Source organism: Populus nigra, chromosome 8 (assembly GCF_951802175.1).
Source record: "Populus nigra chromosome 8, ddPopNigr1.1, whole genome shotgun sequence".
Taxonomy (NCBI): Eukaryota; Viridiplantae; Streptophyta; class Magnoliopsida; order Malpighiales; family Salicaceae; genus Populus; species Populus nigra.
The window spans coordinates 16677077-16697655 of NC_084859.1; the positions used below are offsets into that span (position 1 = coordinate 16677077).

Consider the following 20579-nt stretch of genomic DNA (forward strand, 5'->3'; position numbering starts at 1 on the left):
CAAAAGTTCGTAACAAGAAAGAGCTATTTCCAACAGCCTGCCCACCATCTTCAAACACTAAAACCCTAAATCCCTCACCCAGTCTGTTAACAAAACCCGCCAGTCCGCTACTGCTTAAAACCCTAAGACCAATAACCTTCTTCTAGGGTTTTAGCCGAACGCCTCCTTAACAAGACTCTCTCCTTGTAAGCAGGCATGACGACAAGTGTAGCTTCTCAATTACAAGCAATCCGGTCAGTGATTCAAACTGGTTTGGAGTCCAAAAAACGTCCCATCACCCGACCCTCCATTTTATTCGATCCTAAAGAAGCTGCTGATCTTGATATCGATACTATACTTGACATTGCACTTTCAGGTTTGTTACTTCCTTACTTTAATTACTTCAATTTGACACTCCAAATGCCAATTTCTGCTTTGTTTTTGCTCAATTTTATGTTTTCTGGCTACATTTTGATCAGGGTTTAGTTTTTAAAACAAGCTGTGGTTGTTTTGTTGATATGTTTTCTGCTTGTTTCTCGAGCAAATTCGTATAAAGTGTGTTTCTTTTTAGCTTTAGGTTACGGAATATGAGAGAAAAGAGAGTTTCTTTGGCTGATTTTTAATTAGGATTTAGATATTCAACTTCTTTTTCATTACGAAATAGTTTTATGTTTGTTTTGCGCGAAATTGTGTTATGAAGTGTGTTTTTCTTGTGGTGGGCTGGTGGCAGTGGAGGTGGTTGTGATGAGGTGGTGGCTGTAATCGGATGATGTAGTGAGTGGATTAATGTATATAAAATATTTTAAGGAACTTCATGAGATGAAATTATTTTACAACAAATGAATTAAGTTTAAAGATTCGCGGTAAAATCTTATGTTGACAAAAACAAACATAGGAAAATCAGGAAAATGTTTTCATTTAAAATATTTTCCATACAAATGCCTGTAAAAATTTCAGAGGTTTGTAGGTACTTGCAAGTATTGTTAAATAGATTCATTTTATTACAAGAAGCTGCGGTTGTTTTTGGCTACTTTTTTTTCCTGTAAAATACATGAAACATACATGGGAAAATTAAGAAAACATTTTCATGTAAAATATTTAAGTTTTGCCCCTTAAATTTCACAGGTTTGTAGGTAAGTTTTGTTCAATAGATTGATTTTATTAAAAGAAGCTGTGGTTGTTTTTGCCTCGTGATTTTCTGTTGGCTTGTCTAGATAATTGGGTATAAGGTGTGATTTTTGTTTTGTTTTTTATTGAGAGAAAAGATGGTTTATTTAGGCTGCATTTTGATCAGGTTTTGGCTATTGAGTTGGCTTTCTTTTCAATTGCAAAATGAATTTGTGGTTGTTGGTTGCAGAGTTTTTTAGTTTATTCTTGAGAAAAATTGGTATATAGTGTGATTTCTTTTTGGCTTCTGGTTGCTAAATACGAGAAAAAGAGTTTTTTGGCTGCATTTTGTTTAGAGCTTAGTCATGAATTGTTTTTTTTTTAATTTTGCAAAATTAATCTGGCATAGAGTGTGCCCTTTTTTTTTTGGCTTTTGGATGGTGCATTTGAGAGAAGATTGTTATTTTAGTTTATGTTTTGCTTTGTTTGATCAAATGTGTTTTGTTTTGTTTGTTAAATTTCACAGGTTTGGAAGTACTTGTAAGCGCGGATGAAAGGTTTAAGAACTATAAAAATGATTTGTTTAGTCATAAAAGTAAAGAGTTGGATAGAGAATTGATGACTGCGGAGGAAAATAAGCATATTAACTCGACCATCAGTTCATATTTGAGGTTACTATCTGGACATCTTCAATTGCCTGCATCACTTAGGACACTTGAGTACTTGATACGAAGATACAAGTAAGTATCGTTTGAGGTTTTAATTTAAGGTTATTGTTGAATTTAGCTGTTTGTGTTTTGTAATGTGGAAAATGGTTGGAATTTGCAGGATACATGTATACAATTTCGAGGATTTGATTTTATGCTCATTGCCTTACCATGATACTCATGCATTTGTTCGAATAGTTCAGTTGATTGATACAAGGTGGGGAGATGGATTCTTTTAAGTCATTGAAAGGATACTAATAGCTTGGTGATGTTTTTTTGAATTTTGACTTCTTCTTTAACTTTTTTTTTTTTAATCCCGGATATGGTGTAGGAATGGTAAATGGAAGTTTCTAGATGGTGTAAAAGCATCAGGTGCACCGCCACCTAGAAATGTCATGGTGCAGCAGTGTGTTCGAGATATGGGAGTTTTGGAGGCGTTGTGCAACTATGTGAGGGTTTTGATTATTTTGCATCTCTCAGGTTTTGGGTTACTATCTTATTGTGCATGTTTTAATTATAGAATGGTTTGCTGCAGGCATCTCCTGCAAAGAAGTTCCAGCCATCAAGACCTGTTGTCAGCTTTTGCACAGCAGTGGTCATAGAGGTATTAGGTTCTATAACAACAGTCAATACAGATATTGTGCAGAGAATCCTTCCATTTGTTATTTCTGGACTTCAGCCTGGCAGCAAAGGAGGTTCAGATCATAAGGTGAGGTTTGAAAGTGCTGTTTTTGAGTCAGGGAAGACAATGTGTTATCTCTTTCTTTTGACTTGCTCTCTTGCTCTTAATTTTATGGTGTATAATGTTTGTACCTCTTTGTAGGCTGCTGCTTTGATGATTGTTTGTCTATTAGCAAATAAGGTTTCCTTGTCTCCAAAACTTGTCAAAAGTTTGATGCGATCAATTGCTGAAATAGTTCAGAAAGATGCAAGCAAGTCAACTGATCTGCAATGGTTTCGTTTGTCAGTTATGGCTCTAATAAATCTCGTTCAGGTACTATTTTGTGATCTAATGTTGTTGTGTCAGTAACGTGCTTATGTCAATGCAATGGCTGATTTCTGCATATGTTGATGTTTTATCAATTTGTGTAGTGTTCGTTTCATAGTTTTTCCTTTGCTTTTGCTGCTGTTAGTGCTTTTAAAAAGATGGATTTGGTTTAGTTCTCTTTGCCATTTCTCCTTGTGTTTTCATTCATTGGTGTACATTACCAACAAGTTACTTTGCTTGTGCATCTTTGTTTCTGAAACTGGGCTAGAGAGGTACAGCCTAATGACTTTGGTTAATATAACTAGTTGACATTGTTTTATGATTTCGATGGATATTGTGAATCATTCTAATTGCTTACTTAGTTAGGTGGAGGCTCCTTTATGTAAATGGGCTCTCCAATGTCAAACATTTTTCTTGTGTTGTATTGTTGCATCATTTGCCTTCATTCTTATCTACTCATATCATTTTGCAAAAAAAAAAAATTTGTCAGCTGCAATCAGTCGATGTGTTCCCAAAGAAGGTACTGGAGATTTTGAAGGAAACCAGGTACATTTTTGTTGCCTTGAATGTGTGAGCATTGCAAAACTTCATTAAGTCTATGTTCTTGTATCAGTATTTTGGTAACTTTAGATATTCTGGCTGTCAATTTTTTCATTAACTTGTCACGTCTTGTCTCTTCTATTTTTTTTTTGTTTGGGTACTTTTTTGAAGGGAAATAGCTGGGGTTCTTATGGGACTTTCTAAGGAGTTTAATATCGATAGATTTCTTGCTGTGCTTCTGGAAGCTCTGGTTGACAACAGGTGTGAACTGTGCTGATTTTTTAAAAGTTTTGCAGATGTATTTCTTCATTTACTTATTGCTTTTGAACCTGTTGTTGTTCTTTCACAGTTCGTCTGATGATACATATCACCATGTTTTGGTATCCATATTGGAGATAGTTCCCATAAAGAATTTTGTTGATCGTGTTGTTTCAAAGGTCCTCTTGTCTTGCATGAAAATGTCTCAGAAAAATAGCAACCCATCATCATCTCAATCTGGTATGTTACTTGCGCATGTGCTGGAATGTTTTTTTGGGTACCTATTTATGCAGACACACCAGTGAAGAATTTTTTGAACTTTAATTCTTTTTTCGGCTGTTCAGCAACCATTCAATTTCTTACCATTCTATTGTGTTTGGAGCTGCCTGTTTGAACCCATCCCATTTAAGGTCATGATTATTTTTTTGACAGTGCCACTTATCACGACTCTTTTGTTCTATTTTTCCCAGGAAGCTGGGCAAAGGACATTCTGATGGTTATTAATAAAATTTACCCATTTGAACTTCATCAAGCTGTTCAGAAGTTTTTGGAGGTCTGTGACTGGCTTCCTATCTCCCCCACTCTCTCTTGCTCTATCTGTGTTTCTCTCTCTCTCTCAATGTTTTGTTGGTCCATTTTTTCCTGATAGGACACCAAAGTGCAATCCAAAAATGATGATGCAGTTTTTGAGATTTGCAAAATGTTGGATGGGAACTTGGATATGTCAGCTTCCATCTCTGATTCTAAAATTTGGCTTGCTTTGCACCATCCAAAGGTATTATCTACTAGGATTGCATTTGTGGAATAGGATATGTTTGGCAGTTGTTTCCATTTTGCATATTGCTAACCCTACTTATGTTTTTGTAATTTCCTACAGGCTGAGGTCCGGCGTGCTACATTGTCTGGTTTAAACAAACATGTTGATCTGAAAAACATGGCTGTTGATTCAAAGGTAATATTTGGTGCATTTCATTTTATTTCTTCCTTGTTGTTTCCACTGTTAAAGGTGGCGGATACATGCACTCTCCATAGTATCCCTGACATAAGTAGCTATTTTTATTTTATTTTTTGGGGATAAAGATACTTGAACCTGGACATTCCAACTCCTAGAGTTTTAATCCTTGAATTCCTAGGTACTGGACCAATGCCTCATTGGATCTGCTTCTTTCCTTAATTGGTTACTTTGGTGCATTATTCTACTCTTTGCTGGAATTATATACTCTGCTCATGTGAATTGTTGATACTTTTATGCTAGAAATGCAATTTTCTTTTTAAATTTGATACAAAGTTCTTTCTGCCAGCCTGTTTTGATCATCTTTTTAAGCTCAGCTGTGATGTTCAACATTTTGTTTCTTTTTCTATAATGTTTTGTGCAATATGGTGTTATACATTTAGGGTATTCTTTTCTCCCTCTAAAACCTAATTCCGGATTCCTTAAAACTCTTTACATGTACTTCTGGAGAGGCACCTCTTGAACACAGAAGGTTTATTCCATTGCTAGCTAGCAGTTTCCCATTATCAACTTCCCAATTTTTTCAATATTTGGAGAGCTGTTTGTTGAATAAATCAATTTAAAACTTCTGAGTGGCATTTTTGGACATGCTGATTAAGGGGAATAATTCTTATGTGCTGTATTGGTTGGATTTGGTGAATGTGATAGCATGTGATATCCTTCTAGAACCATGCTATCCGTCAAAATGTTACATCCTCCAGGTTGATTTATAAAAAAAGGATTTGATTTTTCTTTTGACTTGCATTTGATTCAGAGGCTTGTGACCATTCAAGATGCTGTATTGTGCCAACTTCGTGATGATGACCTATCAGTTGTTCAAGCAGCTTTATCTCTTAAAGGATTGTCTGAAATCATCAGTCCTTCTGATCTTCTCAAAGCATTAGATGGCGTGCTTAAAAAATGTGTTAGCACCCTAAGGTCAGGTATGTGTGACTAGTTCATAATGCCTTTTCTTGTACATTTGATTAATTATTTGGCCTCCTCATTCTGCATCATGTATAATATTAGTTTTTGCTCCACTAATTGAAACTCGACTACTAGTTTGAAACTTAGTGGTTGTGAACAACTTAGTTTTACTCGTACAAATAGCTGCTCTAGCACAATTTCTAATCTTATTTCATTTCTGACATTGGCAGGTGCATCAGATAAAGCTGCTTTAGCTAATGACGTTGCAATTGCATTTTTGAAGACTGCTGTCTCAACATTTCATGATCAGATTGATTATTCAAAGAAACTTGCTGCCATGATGTTTCCTCTTCTCCTAATTTTTCAAAAGGTTTTTCTTTTCTCTTATTCTTATGTTAAATCGAGCAATATGGTTCCTTCTTGTCTTCCTTGTTATTTGTTGACTTCTCCAAGTTATACAAGCAGACACAGAGGCTAAATTTGGAGGTCTTGGAATTAGTGAAAGAAGTGAAGTGGCCATTTTATAGCGATCTCACTGCTGTTTCCTCTGAAGTGGTGGTAAGTTTTTTCGAGTTCTTTTTTTATTGGTTTCTTCTGACATGATTCAATTTGATAATATAGCCAATTTTTTTTATTCATTATTGATGGTGTTTAATTTTGCATACCTGCCAATTTTTTGGTCATTGTAGTGGATATATAATTTAATGTTGCCAAGGAAAAGAATGGTATCCAAGAACTATCCAGTTGCCAAGTTTTTAATCTCTTTAGCACGGACTCTTGATGTTATTTGTTGAAACAAATTAATACTATTGGGTCAATCAATTGGTATCTCACTGTGTTAGTCGGATGTTGACCTTTAGGTCCCTTCATGGTGTCTAGTAGGTTTCTGTGGTTGAGAAAATTGTGGTAAATGAGGTGGAAGTTCTTTTTTCTTTTCAGTTCCTGCTGTCATTTCTGTAACCTCATTATTTGAAGTTTGATTTATGACTGTATCATCTAATACTTGCATGTTACAATTTGGAGAAAAAAAATGCAGAAATTACGACAGGAAGCTATATCTTCGATCAACATGAAGATTGTTAATGGCATGGCAGAAACATTTTCAATGAACCCAGGTGAGTACATGACCTGGCTTGTCGACAGCTCCAGTGACTGTACTGTCTCGAAGACGCTTCTGCTCTTGGTTCTGATGCAATCATTTCTTAGGCCAAAGAATAGTAAGTTTCTGCTCTGTTATAAGAACATTTTCTGTTCTTGTACTTTTTTGTAAGAACATTGTCTCTCCCTTGGCTCATAACATTCCTTGAATTGTATGAACTGCTAGTTGTTGAAGTGCATTTCTATCAACTTCCACACCTCCCTAAACTGGACCTAATTTTGAGTTTGAGCTATATTGATTCACATTTGGTTTATGATCGGGCTGAATGGAGAAAAGGATCCATATAGCTGACCTCAGCTAGTTTGGGTTTGAGGCTTAGTTGTTGTTGTTTTCACTTTTGACCTATCACTTTGTCTTGCATAGAAATTTGCAAATATATATATATATCAAACCTGGAATTTGAACAGCAGTAGAGAAATGATGGCATCAGAATTAAGTAGATTGTACAACTACTCCCTAAGAATGTTCTATGGAGTGGCTTGCTGTTTTGGTAGTAAGATTTCTGTATGACGTATTTGTTGATGTGGAATGAAACAGTTAGGAGGATTGAAGGCAGATTATAATGATGTAAGTGACTGTCTTATAGAAGTGCTTGCCAAAGCTCTGTACAAATGTTCCTAGGAAAGTTGTATCAACATGTTGAGGTTTCTCCTTAGTGTTCACTGTGTAGGTGCTTGTTTCACATAGTTATGATATTATATGTTTTGAACCCGGCACAATTCACATTCTAAGCTCTTCACAAGAAGCATGTAAAGGTTCTCTTAGGAAGCAGTCTTCATGTCTAGTGGGCCAAGTGTTCCCAAATTGAGGTAAATTCCTAGACAAATGCCTCAGAAATGTGGAAGATGCCAGCTACTGCTATTTATCAACTAATATTGGCATGTTTTTTGAACACTGCGCTGGACTGCGCAGGTCTTAGATTCAATAACACCATATCATGGCCTTGGATCTGCTTCAGGTCTGACAGGAAGGTCTCTTTTTGAACCCTTTTATGCCAGGCACCAAGTTGGACATTGTCTGCCCTGAAAGTCTTCAGTTACTAGTTCAATGCTACAACCTATAGTAGTTCTATTGCTGGATCCTTGGTTTACATCATGTTGTTGGTTATCGACTATCATTTTTATATCTTGTTTAATGAGACTGTTATCACTTTCAATTTTTTGTGTCTATATCATTTGTGCTTTTGCTTTCCAGAAATGCTGTGACAAGAATTGTTTTTTTTTTCCTTGCATGATAGAAAGTGAGCAATTCTCAGCACTTTTTGAAGCTTTCTTTTCATTTCTGAAGACCGAGTGGGAGCTGCAGTCTGCAGTTGTTTCTGGGAATGAGGTTGGTTGAGTTGGTTTCTTACCGTGTATCCTAAGTTTGATTTTGATTCTGGTTGTGCTATTCCCTCATTTTTTGGTATGTGCCTGCTGACAGTTCAATAATGAAATGCTTCAATGGGATTGTGGAAGGTTCCTAGATCAGCTGTTTGACACCGATGTCAAGGCATTAAATATTAATATCCTAATCTGCACCTTTTGGAGGTTACTGGAGGCTTTTACTTCAATGGTAGGCCCATATATTTTTTGGTTGGTGGTGCCTTCCCCCTTCCGGCATTTTTTTGTGGCTAGTTCTTGAATCCTTAAAACTTTTTCCTGGATACAAGACAATCATTGAAAATGTTATTTTTTACATTCTCAGGAGGACAATCAGCAGTTGATTAGCAGCAGACTTACAGATTTATTTGTCTTTTTCTCGAACTCTCAGTCCAAGCATTTTTTTAAGGAGCATCTTCATTACCTTGTTACAAAATGCAAGATCTCTCCTATTGATTTTCTGTCTGGTTTTTACACTAATGAAGGTAATGTTTTGGCTTACCTACTGCATTACTCGATATATCTTTCTTACTTAATCTAGAAGTCATTCATAGCTCATTTATGGAGTTAAAGCTTGGTTCAAGTCTTTCTTCCCAGCTATCATTCTCTCTTTCATTTTATTCACTTGTTCACTTTTGTTTTCTTTCCAATGATATTCACAAATTCAATAGTTGTCTGTGGGATTGAGGTCTTTTTGGAGATTTGCTGTTCTTGATTTTGTTGTACGCTGACCATTGATGATGAGACTTCAGTGAGGTTTAATTAGTCCCACCAAGTTTGTTTGAAGTATGGAAGTATATTGTGCATAACTCTGTGCTGAATCCTTTAAGCTAATTTCTTTATTGCCATTTGTTAATGCTTCCTTGTTAATAGAAAGAATAATGGGGTGAAAGCATGAACTGAAATATTGAGGGTTGAGAGAAGGAAATAAGATGAACTCCTGTATGGATTGTGTAAGATTTATAATTTTAATGGAAGGGAGAGATGCAGGAAAAGGAGAGATGGAAGGTAGGGTTTAGAGAAGAAGCTACAGAAATCCTACTGGATATAGTTTGCAGAGGCTGAGATGGAGGTTCGAATATGTTCACTTCAATGCTGTATAACAATTCAAATTATGTCATTGTAACTGTTTAATTAGAGAAATAGGTAGTAGAAAATCCTTGAATGTAATATAATTTGTCAGAAGAAAACAGAGAAGTTAGGTGGTGTTGAAGTGAACTTAATTTGTTTTTGCACATGCTATTAACTCATTGATGATTAGTCAGGTTCCTTTTGCAATTCGATCTGTAACTGTAATAAAAAAGAATGGTGATAATGTGATTTTAGTTTCAGGATGCCAATTGTATCGCTTTCCATTGAGAAAGTTGTCCATATGTTATGGATATTTCTCGATTCCTGGTTATTGAATCTGGTGGTACATTCTTCTTCTATATGGTAACTCATTTGCGTGATAATGATATTATACATATACGGTTCACTGATCAAGGATGTGGTGCCATTACTCTGTTATGGTCCCACCATCAAGACTGTTACCATCCCATGAACCATTTTGGCACTGTTTTATGCCTTGCTTCTCCGTTCTGTTTGTCATATAGTTTCCCTGATGGATTGATTTTTCTGGTTGGTGTAAATTCTTGAGGTTCTATGACAGTCTAATTGTTGAATGAGTTGAATCTCTAGCGGCAATGGCATGTTCTTATCCTGGATATTTCATCTTGCAGACATTTCCATTACCGTCCAAGTTGAGAGCCTTCATTGTCTTGCATTCCTTTGCTCGGAACCCGACGATCGATTGCTGCTTCAGCTTCTATTCAATTTCCCCTCACTTCTTGTTCCTCTTGCCTCTGATAGCCAGGTTTTTTCTCAAACCTTTTGGTTCTTTGATGCTTCTCATGCATTCTAATTATTGTTTTGAACATGCTGAATACCATTTGAATCTTTTGCTGGTTTAGCGGTATATACATTCATAGTCTGATTCCATAAGACCAATGCCTTTATTTCAGGATCTCAGGATTGCTTCCATGGGCTGCATTGAAGGGTTATCTGCTCTGTCACATCGCGCTGACTATTTAAGCAAGAAAAATGGTATTTCTGGTGATATTAAATTTCATATAGGCTGTCCTTGTCTTTCTCAGTTGTACAGATATATTCTAAACAGAATAAATAACAGGGAACACTGCAAATTGGAGTCATTTTCTTGATGAGTTATTGGGCCTGATTGTGCAACAAAAAAGGCTTATATTATCAGACAGTAATTTTCTACCCTCGTTTTTGTGCTGTTTGCTTGGCTCATCCAGGAATAGCCTTCTGGTACCACAAAATGTTGAACAAAGGTAATTATCCAGTGTATTATTTCTTCCCCTCGTGGTGGTATGCCTGAATTTTGTGTATAAATTTGATCCTTTGCACAGAATAACTGCAATAGATTTATGTTGAGAAGCTGGTAAATTGTAAGGGCAGGCTAAGGTGAGCCTGTGGATGCTTGGCTGACATAGAAGCAGCCTTGTCTGGCTGTTTTGGCATGAGTTGACCTGGCCTCCTCTGAATCTTCAAAACTTATCATTTCCCCCTAGTAGTCTTCCTCCTTTCTCTTAATGACCTGATGTGTTTACCATTGACTAATAAAACATTCCACTTCTGCCATCTCTTTAAGTGATTTGTGGATGAAGTCAGAAGTTGGGGTTCTGAACCTTTTTATGCTATAAAATTATTTTGAACAATACCTTGAGCACCTGGAATCATTTGTCAGTCTGTTTTTTATGCTGTATCTTTGATATTTAAATATTGTGCGCCAAATGCTATTGCATAGGTGGCCGCTGTTTTTTGCATGTTAAACAGGCTCAAGACTGACATAGAGTTTACATATCTTAATCTCTTAACCAGTACAATGCTTCATCTTGGCTATGAAGCTCAAGCAATTTTTCTTATCATTCTCTTTTGGTTTGTGCTCAATTTATAAGATTCTTTACGATGTAAAGTTCTCATCATGATCATCATGCTGATTTTTATTTAATAGGATTTCGTTACTCTCAACTTTTTACCTAACATACCATTTCAGATTTGATCAATCTACAAAAGAAAAGATTCTTGCCTTTGTCTTGGGGTCTGGACTTCAACTTTCCTCGTTTGCAAAGGTTTGCCCTGTTATTGTCTTCTGTTTTTTGTTCTTGAACTGGTCTTTGATTGTTCTATCATTTCCAGTTTTTCTATTAAAACTCCTCAGTACAGGTGTCATAATTGTCCTCTTTTGAATAGTAGGATTTCTTAGTTGGAATATTTTTTTGACTGGGTGTGCGTTTGGCAGATGATGATTATATCTTTGCTTAAAGGAATGGGCAGTACGTTACTGCATGTTAAAGAAGCTGAGTCATTGCTGTCTCAGCTTCTGAAAAGACGCCGTCAATATTATTTCGAGGTGGACCGGTCATCCCAGAAATTGTCCAAAACTGAAGTCAAGATCTTGTGCCTTCTACTGGAGGTAAATGCATAGACATGTTTCTTGATTTTTTTTTTCCTGTGGTATAATCATCTCTTTTGCCCAATGCCAATCCCATTGTCTTCCTGTATTAGGTTTGTGCCATGCCTCCATCACTGGAAGGGCATGCATGTGAAGATTATCTATTAAAGGCCCTGCAAGTAAGAAGCTGTTTATAGCTGTTTGGACAGATGTAATTTGATATAAATGGTTCTGTCTTCTCGTTGTTGTTAATGCTTGTGTTATTGTTTGTTCTTCCAGCTGGATGGGCTCTCTTCTGAAGAATTGGCCATTATAGAACCTTGCATTACTGTTTTGCAGAAGCTAAGTGCCCCATTATACAGTGGATTGAAAACTGAAAAACAGGTTCCTTTTTCTTTTCTTTCTTTATAAGAAAAAGAAATTCTATTAGAAGTGATGGAATAAATACTAAAAAGTAGGAGGGTGAGATATCCTGCTTAAAAACAGAAAGAGAAACTACAGACGGGCACAAAGCTAAAACTCCAAACCCAGCTCTATCTCTTCGATGTCTGCTAGGGAGACGCTTTTAATGGCTGCTCTGGCAGAGCACCAAATTGAAGCTAGAACAACTAATTACTGGTTGTCATGCTACATTGTTGTGATAAGTATTTTAAGTAGGGTTGTGGAACAACAGAAAAATATATGTGTACATGCTGTCACTGGGTTATCTATTTTAAAACTGGTGTTGATTCAAGGTAATGTTGGTCAAATTGAACATTTCAAGGGGAATGTGCATTTATCTTGAGAATCCAGTTTAGATTGATATTGACCATCTCTTTTTTGGAATTCACTGCTCAGTGGAAAAAATGGAGAAAATATGTTTATCTGTTGAAAACTCTTCCATTATTTAAACAAAAATATTGCAATAAGTAGAGTGTGGAGGATGGACCAGGTCTTTTGAAGTTGAAGACACTCTAGAGAATTTGAAAAGGCACCTGTCCAAAATAATAAAAAAATTTGTATTGTTAAACATATCCTGTAGCAGTTGCATATATCTTTCTAAAATGTGCTATGCAACCAGGAAACTTTCACAATGAAGTGCACAAAATATTTCTAATTTTTCAATGTAGAGAAGGTTCTTTGTTTCTCTTGTGTATCTATGAAAGGCCAATGTGGTAATCAGTTGGTTTGCCTAGTGATTTTTATGTAGAGTAGAACCTTATGCTTTCTTTTATTTACTTTTTTTTTGTGTGTTGAGCAGGAGCTTCTATTTCGTGAGCTTGTGATTTTGTTTCGCAATGCTAATGGTGATATACAAAATGCAACAAGAGAGGCCTTGATGCACTTAAATGTTTGTTCTCTTCTTATTTGCACACTTAAGTTCTTCTCCTCTCTTTTAGTGGACTGTGCTTAAACTAACAAGGCCTTGCATTTAATGTTGGTTCTTGCTACTTCTGTGAGCACACAACATCTGTATGCTGATCAGCCTTGTAGTAGCTAGAGAGTTTGATTATGAAGCCAATAACAACTGAAATGTATGATGTTGTATGAAGTTGGTGGTGATAGACCTTGTTGTTTTACAAAACCATGACCTTGTGGGTTGTTCTTTAACATATGATATATATGTGATATATTACATGAGCTTTAAGGATCGCATATTTATTAATACATGCTAAGTTGGAACAAGATAAGAGTGTGTTTCACATTTGTTGGATTGAATTTGGTATATCTTTTGTAAAATCTAAATTTCATACAAACCTTGATGGTTGACATAAATTCTCAAGGGAGCTGGGAGTAATTACATTGGGGCCACTTGAACTTGATTGCTCATATTTTGCCAACTAGCATGTTTGCTTGGCTTTCTTTAGCTTATTTAATGCTATTTTGGGGTTTTTTTCCCTGGAGATGTTTGGAATATGTGATTGTATGCAAAACAAACTGTTTTTGTGATATTTGACTGCTACATTTGTGGATAATGCAGATTACCTGCTCTACGGTAGTCCATACAATCAATTTCATATTCGAACAAGAAAGTCGTATAGGTGGTTCTGCATCCGGGAAGAAGAAAAGGAAATCTATAGTACATCAAACATCCACCTTAGATGGTGATGTGGTTTGTAAAGTAGAAACTGCATTATGCTTGCTAAGCTCCCTCCTTGACATATTGATTCTCAAGAAAGATATTGCTAGCAGGTCTGTTTAAATAATTGTACCTTAGTTCTTCATAATTAGTTTATGGTCAATAATTGATGGCTCTACTATTCAATATAATGAATTGTGTATTTTCTCGGAAATTTTATACAATTGAATGCAGGGAGCATCTGATAGGGCCCTTATTCAAACTTCTTGAGAAAATCTTTTCGGATGATTGGATGCCTGCCCAAGATGAAAACTGGATCAAAGCTTCATATGGAGTTTCCCAGACTGGGTCTAGCACAATTTGTTACACTCAGCAAACACTTCTACTTGTTCTTGAAGATATTATCGGTTCACTAAAAAATGTTATCCCATTAAAGGTATGTTGAATTCCTTGCAGTTGGAAAGATATGATGTGTCTGTTTCTGCTTGTTTGATTTCATGCTTGTTCCTTTGAAATTGGTGTAACCCTTCTTTTTTCCAGGATGACATAACAAATAAAATCAATATCAAACTGTTGATCATGTGTGCCCGGTCTGCTAAGCATGGAGCCGTCCGCAACCATGTATTTTCACTGTTATCATCCATTGTAAAGGTTGTTCCAGAGAATATAATGGGGTATATATTGGATATATTTACCGTTGCTGGAGAATCAACTGTTTCACAGGTTTGTTCATATATGCACAGGTCTTGTACAACTTGGCAATTTTGTTTGAATGCAAGGCTTTTGAAATTTATGCAAATGTAGAACAATTTCAAACTAACATGTTTTTTTGAGAAAGTTGTGGCTTCAACCTAATTTTATTGTTCGATTGCCTATTATGGATAAATAAATTTTAGAATAAAATAGTAACCAAATATTATTGAGATTGTTGAGCATGGAGCTGCATGCTAATCGTTGTTTTTTTCCATGAACATGTACAGATTGACAGCCATTCACAACATGTGTTTGAGGATCTTATATCTGCAGTTGTCCCCTGCTGGCTGGCTGAGACACGCAACACAGACATATTGCTCCAGGTAATCTATAAGTCTAGCTTTCCTCTGCACTCTCCTCCTCTTGTGCATTGGATTTAGTTGCTGTGAAACCGATTATCTGAGTTGGGCTGCATTGTGTCTTCAGGTTTTTGTGAATGTATTGCCCAAAATTGCTGAGCATAGGAGGCTGTCAATCGTCATGTACTTGTTGAGGTATTACCTATTTACCACTCAAATTTTATGATCCCTAACAGCTCTTTTCTTTTTGTTAAATTCAAATGCTTCTCTGCAGGACTTTGGGTGAACATAATAGCTTGGCTTCGTTGCTTGCCCTTCTTTTCCGGTCCTTAGTTTCTAGGAAAGGACTCTCCCTCCTTGATGAAACAATTGATCTTACATCTTCTGCAGAGAGAGAGTGGGAGTATGCATTTGCAATTCGGATATGTGAGCAATATTCATGCAGGATTTGGCTTCCCTCCCTTATTCCTCTGCTTCAACTAATAGGAGCTGGCAATTCATGCCAAGAAATGTTTATGGAATTGCTATTTGCAACAGAATTTATTTTACACAAGTTGGAAGATCCAGAATTCTCATTCAAACTTGATTCAAGCGAGGATTCAGATAAAATTCAGGTTGCTGATTCTTCACTTGAAACAAACTTAATGCATAAATTTAGTAATGTTTGGAGGAAATTTTTGAATGGTCCGTGTCTCTCATTTTGCCATCATCTGGTAATTTTGCCTGCCTTTGACTCTGGAACTGCAGGACATGCTAAACGCAACATGTCTCAGTAGTTGCTGTAATATCATATGTAGGGACCTCAGAAGCTTTCACCTTCTGTTTATTGACTTGAGATATTCTTGGTAATGTGTATGAAGGTTGAACATAGTCGTTACATCCCAACTTTTCAGTCTCATATGATAAGCATAGTCATCTAGATTTCTTCTTCTGGTGTAACTATCATTGTGCTGTGTTTTTATATCATCTGGTATGTATTTGAATGAGGAGAAAGACACTGGAGAAATTCTACACCTGTTGACCTAGTAAAAATGATTTAATTTCTTTTGGTGCTAACCTGCAGGAAACCCTTCAAGAACTTTTGGAGCATGTTGTTTGCCTTTCACAACTAAGCGATTTGAGAAGAAAACAAATAAATGTGCCTGTTAGAGTCAGAAAGGAAATGAAAGAGTGTATGCATGCTGTTTTGAGGTCTACTACAGCTGTTATGATCCCCTCCGCATACTTCAGAGGCATCATTAGTTTGCTTCGCAATTCAGATGGAAATGTGAAAAAGAAGGTACTATTGATGTGCATAGCAATGTGATCTTCACACAAACAGTATTTAGGAGTTTCTAGTGCACCTGCACGCACCCCTTGGACTGTATCTCTATGTTTCGTAACCTGACATCTAGGGCCCTGAAAGGACATATCCAATGCTTAAATAGAAATGAAAACATCTTCTGTTAATTCCACCTCCTTTCTTTGTTCCTTTTTTTTTAGTGTCACGGTAAAATGCAAGGAAAAAAATGATTACTGTAGGTATTTGCCTAAAAATTGTGCTGAATATGTCAAACCTGTTTTATGAGTGTGGATGGGTAGGCATGCATGTGCATTATATAAATGTTACATTCAAGTCCTCACTTGTTACCTGTGTGCTAAATGGTGGACTCTTTAGTAACATATTTCACTGTACTTTGCTTGCAATCAGGCTCTTGGGCTTCTTTCTGAGACGTTGAAGAAGCGTGAGTCAATTAAAATGAAACACAAGGGAAGAAGAAATTCCATTGCAAGTTCAATTACTGATTGGTTCCATGTGGATGGGAGTAGCCTCGACTCTTTTCAGCAGATGTGTTTGGAAATTGCTCAGCTAATTGATGATACAATGGATGACTCAGATACCTCCTTGAAACTTTCAGCAGTTTCTACACTGGAAGTTTTGGCCCATAGATTTTCTTCTAATTATTCTGTCTTCAGCATGTGCCTTCCATCTATCACAAAAGGCATTTGTTCGAACAACTTGGCTATTTCTTCTAGCTGCCTTCGAACAACTGGTGCTCTAGTCGATGCTCTTGGGCCAAGAGCATTTGTTCAGCTTCCTCAAATAATGGAGAATGTCATAAAAACTTCTAGCAAATTCTCTGCTGCACTGTCTCTTCCTGAAGAATCTCTTATGCTCTCTATTCTTCTTGCTTTAGAAGCTGTTGTAGACAAGCTGGGTGGTTTCCTCAATCCATATCTTGAAGATATTATACGACTCGTGGTGCATGGTCCTGAGTACACATCAGGATCAAAAATGAAACTGAGACAGAAAGCTGATGCAGTACGGAAGCTGCTTGCTGAGAAGATCCCTGTAAGATTTGACAAACTCAGATATTAATGTGAATTATGATCTGTTGTTGCTCAAGTAACGTCAATACTGATTTTTTCCATGCAGGTTCGACTTGCTCTTCCACCATTGTTGAAGATGTATCCCGATACTGTGGAGGCTGGGGATTCAAGCTTGGCAGTTTTCTTTGAAATGCTTGGAAGCTTAGTCGGTACAATGGACAGATCATCTGTTGGTGGTTATAATGAAACCATTTTTGACCTCTGCTTGCGTGCTCTTGATCTTCGTCGTCAACATCCTGTTTCAATTCAAAATATCGATCTAGTTGAGAAAAGCATTGTCAATGCAATGATTGCTCTGACAATGAAACTTACGGAGACCATGTTTAAGCCGCTCTTTATTAGAAGTATTGAATGGGCTGAGTCATATGTAGAAGAAAATGACAGTACGGACAATGTTATAGATAGGGCCATATCTTTCTATGGTCTGGTAAACAAACTTGCTGAGAATCATCGGTGAGTCAATATATACATGTTTTGTTCAGGCTTTTTTCACTCTCAGTCTTGACATGGATTTCTTATTCTTTCTCTTGGTTTTGTATTATTTTCGTCTGTTGGTAGCTGAACTTTGAGCCATGGATCTCTGCTTTGTAAATCAATATTTGTGCTCTAAATTATAATCATTCCAGGTCAACAACTCATATGACATCTTGACATGTTTTCATGCGTTTTTTAATCCAACTTCATGCTAAAATCTTTCCCTAATGTTTACTGTAATCGTAAACATGCACCTGCCTGGATGGTACGAGTCTGCAACAAGTTTGTTGTTTTATCAGCTAGTGTTATAGTGAATCGGTCCTTGTCTTAGATGTTTGGCCATCTAAACATTAGGTAACTTTTAGGATACTTTTGTTTGGTTATTGCATGCTAAGGAAATATAACTTATGTGAATCAAGCTCTGAATATGTTCTATAAGTGCATTTTAATTAAAAATGCTATTATGAGATATGCAAATTTTCTACTTGTTTTGATGTCTCAGCACCCAATTAATTAGTTTGGGATTGAGGATTTGTTGTATCAGAATACTACTTTTATGTAAAAGAGATGTGAAGTGAATTGTTTGAAGCGAGTGCCTAAATAATGTCATCTCAAGTGCAGGTCTCTGTTCGTTACTTACTTTGAGTACTTGCTAGAGGGTTGTGTTCGGCATCTTACCAATATTGTAAAGCCTAAAGGTGCTGGTTTGATTCAAAAGAAAAAGAAAGCTAAGATTCAGGATGCTGGAAGTGATATAAAAGAGAACAGTGTCCTAACACTTAAAAGCTGGCATCTCAGGGCTTTGGTCATTTCAGCTTTACATAAATGCTTTTTGTACGACACTGGGAGCCGGAAGTTTCTTGATTCGTCAAAATTTCAGGTTAGCAAATCATTAAATCTCTATCCTTTGTTTGTACATCTTTTTCACTTGTACTTTGTTATTCTCAAGTACGTAAATAGATTTACCTGTTTTATAACATATTATGGTTCAAGCAAATTTATTATTTATGTTTCTAGTTTAATTATATGATCTTGTCAACTCGGACTTGTCTCTTGTTGAATCAAGTACCCAAAATAATTTGAATGTGAGACTGTAATGTGGTACTATCCCCCTTCATTTATGCATCAACAAAAATTTCTTTTAAGGACTGTCTGAATTATTTTTGCATCCATTCCTTTACTGTCATTTTTTAACTGATTTATACCTGCATGAATCTGTAGGTTCTGTTGAAACCCATTGTATCCCAGCTTATAGTCGAACCACCAGCATTACTGGAAGAGCATCCAAGTATCCCATCAGTTAACGAAGTTGATGAATTGTTGATAGTTTGTATAGGTCAAATGGCAGTTACTGCAGGAACTGATCTTCTTTGGAAGCCCCTGAATCATGAGGTGATCTCTAGAACTGGTTTTTTTCTTTCTTTGCATGCATTTGTGTCAATCCTCTGGGGTGGGCCTCAATTTGGATGATTATCTGTTGAAATGCTAAATGCAAGATGAGTTGTGGCCTTAATCACCTGATCCAATGGAAATATGCCTCTATATGCATACAAGCAAAATTCTTAAATTTGAGGGATCTAGGAGGAGTTTATTCATTACCAATGAAAGAAAAATGCAGTTGCCGGTAGTTTTTTTTTACAGCTGTCTAATCTTGTTTCCAATTAGTTTTTTTCAAGTTTTTCCTGTTCTGGATTGCTGAATAAATCGAGTAAAACTGATCAATTGTTATAGTTTTATTTTAGTGTTTGCTCAAAGAGGTAAAGCTATTAACGGGCTATGGTTTTATTTTCATTTCTTTTACTTGCTTCCAACCTTGCCTGAACCTTGTTCTCTGAACTGCTCACATGTTCTGATACCCACCTGAGAATCTGAGCCAATCTCCCCTCCTTCGCTCCCTCGTCAGATATATATTTACTCCTTTCTTATGTCTTCCATTCAATTCAGAGTTGCCTATTTAAATTCTTTAAGAAAGCAATGAGAACCAAATTTGTTGTCACTTTGCAGGTATTGTTGCAAACTCGGAGTGACAAGATACGATCTCGAATTCTAGGACTGAGAATTGTTAAATATCTTATGGATAACCTGAAAGATGAATATTTGGTCTTCCTGCCTGAAACCATCCCATTCCTTGGTGAATTGCTCGAGGACTTGGAGTTACCTGTTAAATCTCTGGCCCAGGATGTTCTAAAGGAAATGGAGTCCATGAGTGGTGAAAGCCTTCAGCAATATCTCTGATTTTGCTTATTCAGTGCCCAAAACGATATAGTTATGCTGAGCTAATGTATGTAATGTTATGTTTTGAGGGAAAGGGCACATCACAATTTTGAATTTATAGAAGAGTTAGGTCAACCATCCAGCTTAATCTGTTGCTTGGTTTCTGTGAGGTTAGGAAGTCTACAGCGCCATGGTGTTGAGTACTTGGGGTGCAAGAAATTTGTTATCAAGCCATGGATACTTGTCTGTATCAATATACAAGCAACAGTGCTATTATATATGGAAGCAATTCTTTTCATGTCTTTTAAAATATTGAAATACCGTGGCTGAGGAAAGTTTGGCCTTGAGTTGCCCAGTGATGGTTTCCTGCATTATTCAGGTTTTACCAGTAGTGAGAAATACTTCACTGCCATTGTATTGAAAATTTTGTTCTGCTTCTATTCGAATGTCGCCATCTCTATAACGTGATATACAGGTAAACGATAGATATCCAAGATTGCACTCCGTACTTTATAGTTACACCTCGTCTTGGTTTTTTTTTATATTTTTTATCCGGCTCCGTTTTTAGCAGGGTGCTGAATGCGAGTTCGTGGAGCCTAGGTGGCGCAACAAGATTTTGTTAATGGTGGATACCATGCTAACTTCAAGGCTAAGCCCAGAATTACTCACTTCATTCATGCGAGTAATCAACAGTGCTCCACTACTGAACACAGAACTCTGACTGCAAGCAATACTTATCTATTGCTAGTAATCATCAATGTTGAAACCATTTTGACTTTCTTTCACAAAGTTAAGTGCCTGCAACCATCTCCATCTTCTCTCTCTCTCTTTTTTTTTCCTTTTCTTTTCCAGAGAGAGTTTTATTTTCCACTGAAGTTAATTAGTATTCCAGTAGACTCTGGTATTGTGCTGTCACAGTTCTAAACTTTCTTTTAA

At 36.5% G+C, this 20579-nt stretch overlaps 1 protein-coding gene across 1 annotated transcript; it reads left to right on the forward strand.

Moving 5' to 3' along the window:
* Positions 1-24: 24 nt before the first annotated feature.
* On the forward strand, positions 25-19953 carry LOC133701762 (uncharacterized protein At3g06530). The gene is made up of 39 exons (XM_062125840.1): positions 25-355; positions 1613-1826; positions 1915-2010; positions 2125-2242; positions 2329-2502; positions 2617-2787; positions 3272-3327; positions 3493-3582; positions 3671-3819; positions 4050-4132; positions 4229-4354; positions 4457-4531; positions 5346-5514; positions 5728-5867; positions 5963-6055; positions 6534-6714; positions 7894-7985; positions 8079-8210; positions 8343-8502; positions 9739-9872; positions 10021-10102; positions 10188-10350; positions 11076-11151; positions 11322-11495; positions 11588-11653; positions 11754-11858; positions 12715-12804; positions 13435-13646; positions 13768-13969; positions 14074-14256; positions 14514-14609; positions 14713-14780; positions 14860-15199; positions 15649-15864; positions 16276-16917; positions 17002-17408; positions 18051-18309; positions 18651-18821; positions 19434-19953. Exons 1-39 carry the CDS (start codon positions 196-198, stop codon positions 19662-19664), a joined length of 6396 nt encoding a protein of 2131 aa, XP_061981824.1. The 5' UTR covers positions 25-195; the 3' UTR covers positions 19665-19953.
* The last annotated feature ends 626 nt before the right edge of the window (positions 19954-20579 follow it).

Coding starts and splice junctions, on each gene's coding strand:
- LOC133701762 (XM_062125840.1), top strand. CDS start 196: ATGACGACAAGTGTAGCTTCTCAATTACAAGCAATCCGGTCAGTGATT. Junction 356..1,612: donor ACTTGACATTGCACTTTCAG/GTTTGTTACTTC, acceptor TAAATTTCACAG/GTTTGGAAGTACTTGTAAGC. Junction 3,820..4,049: donor CCCATCATCATCTCAATCTG/GTATGTTACTTG, acceptor TATTTTTCCCAG/GAAGCTGGGCAAAGGACATT.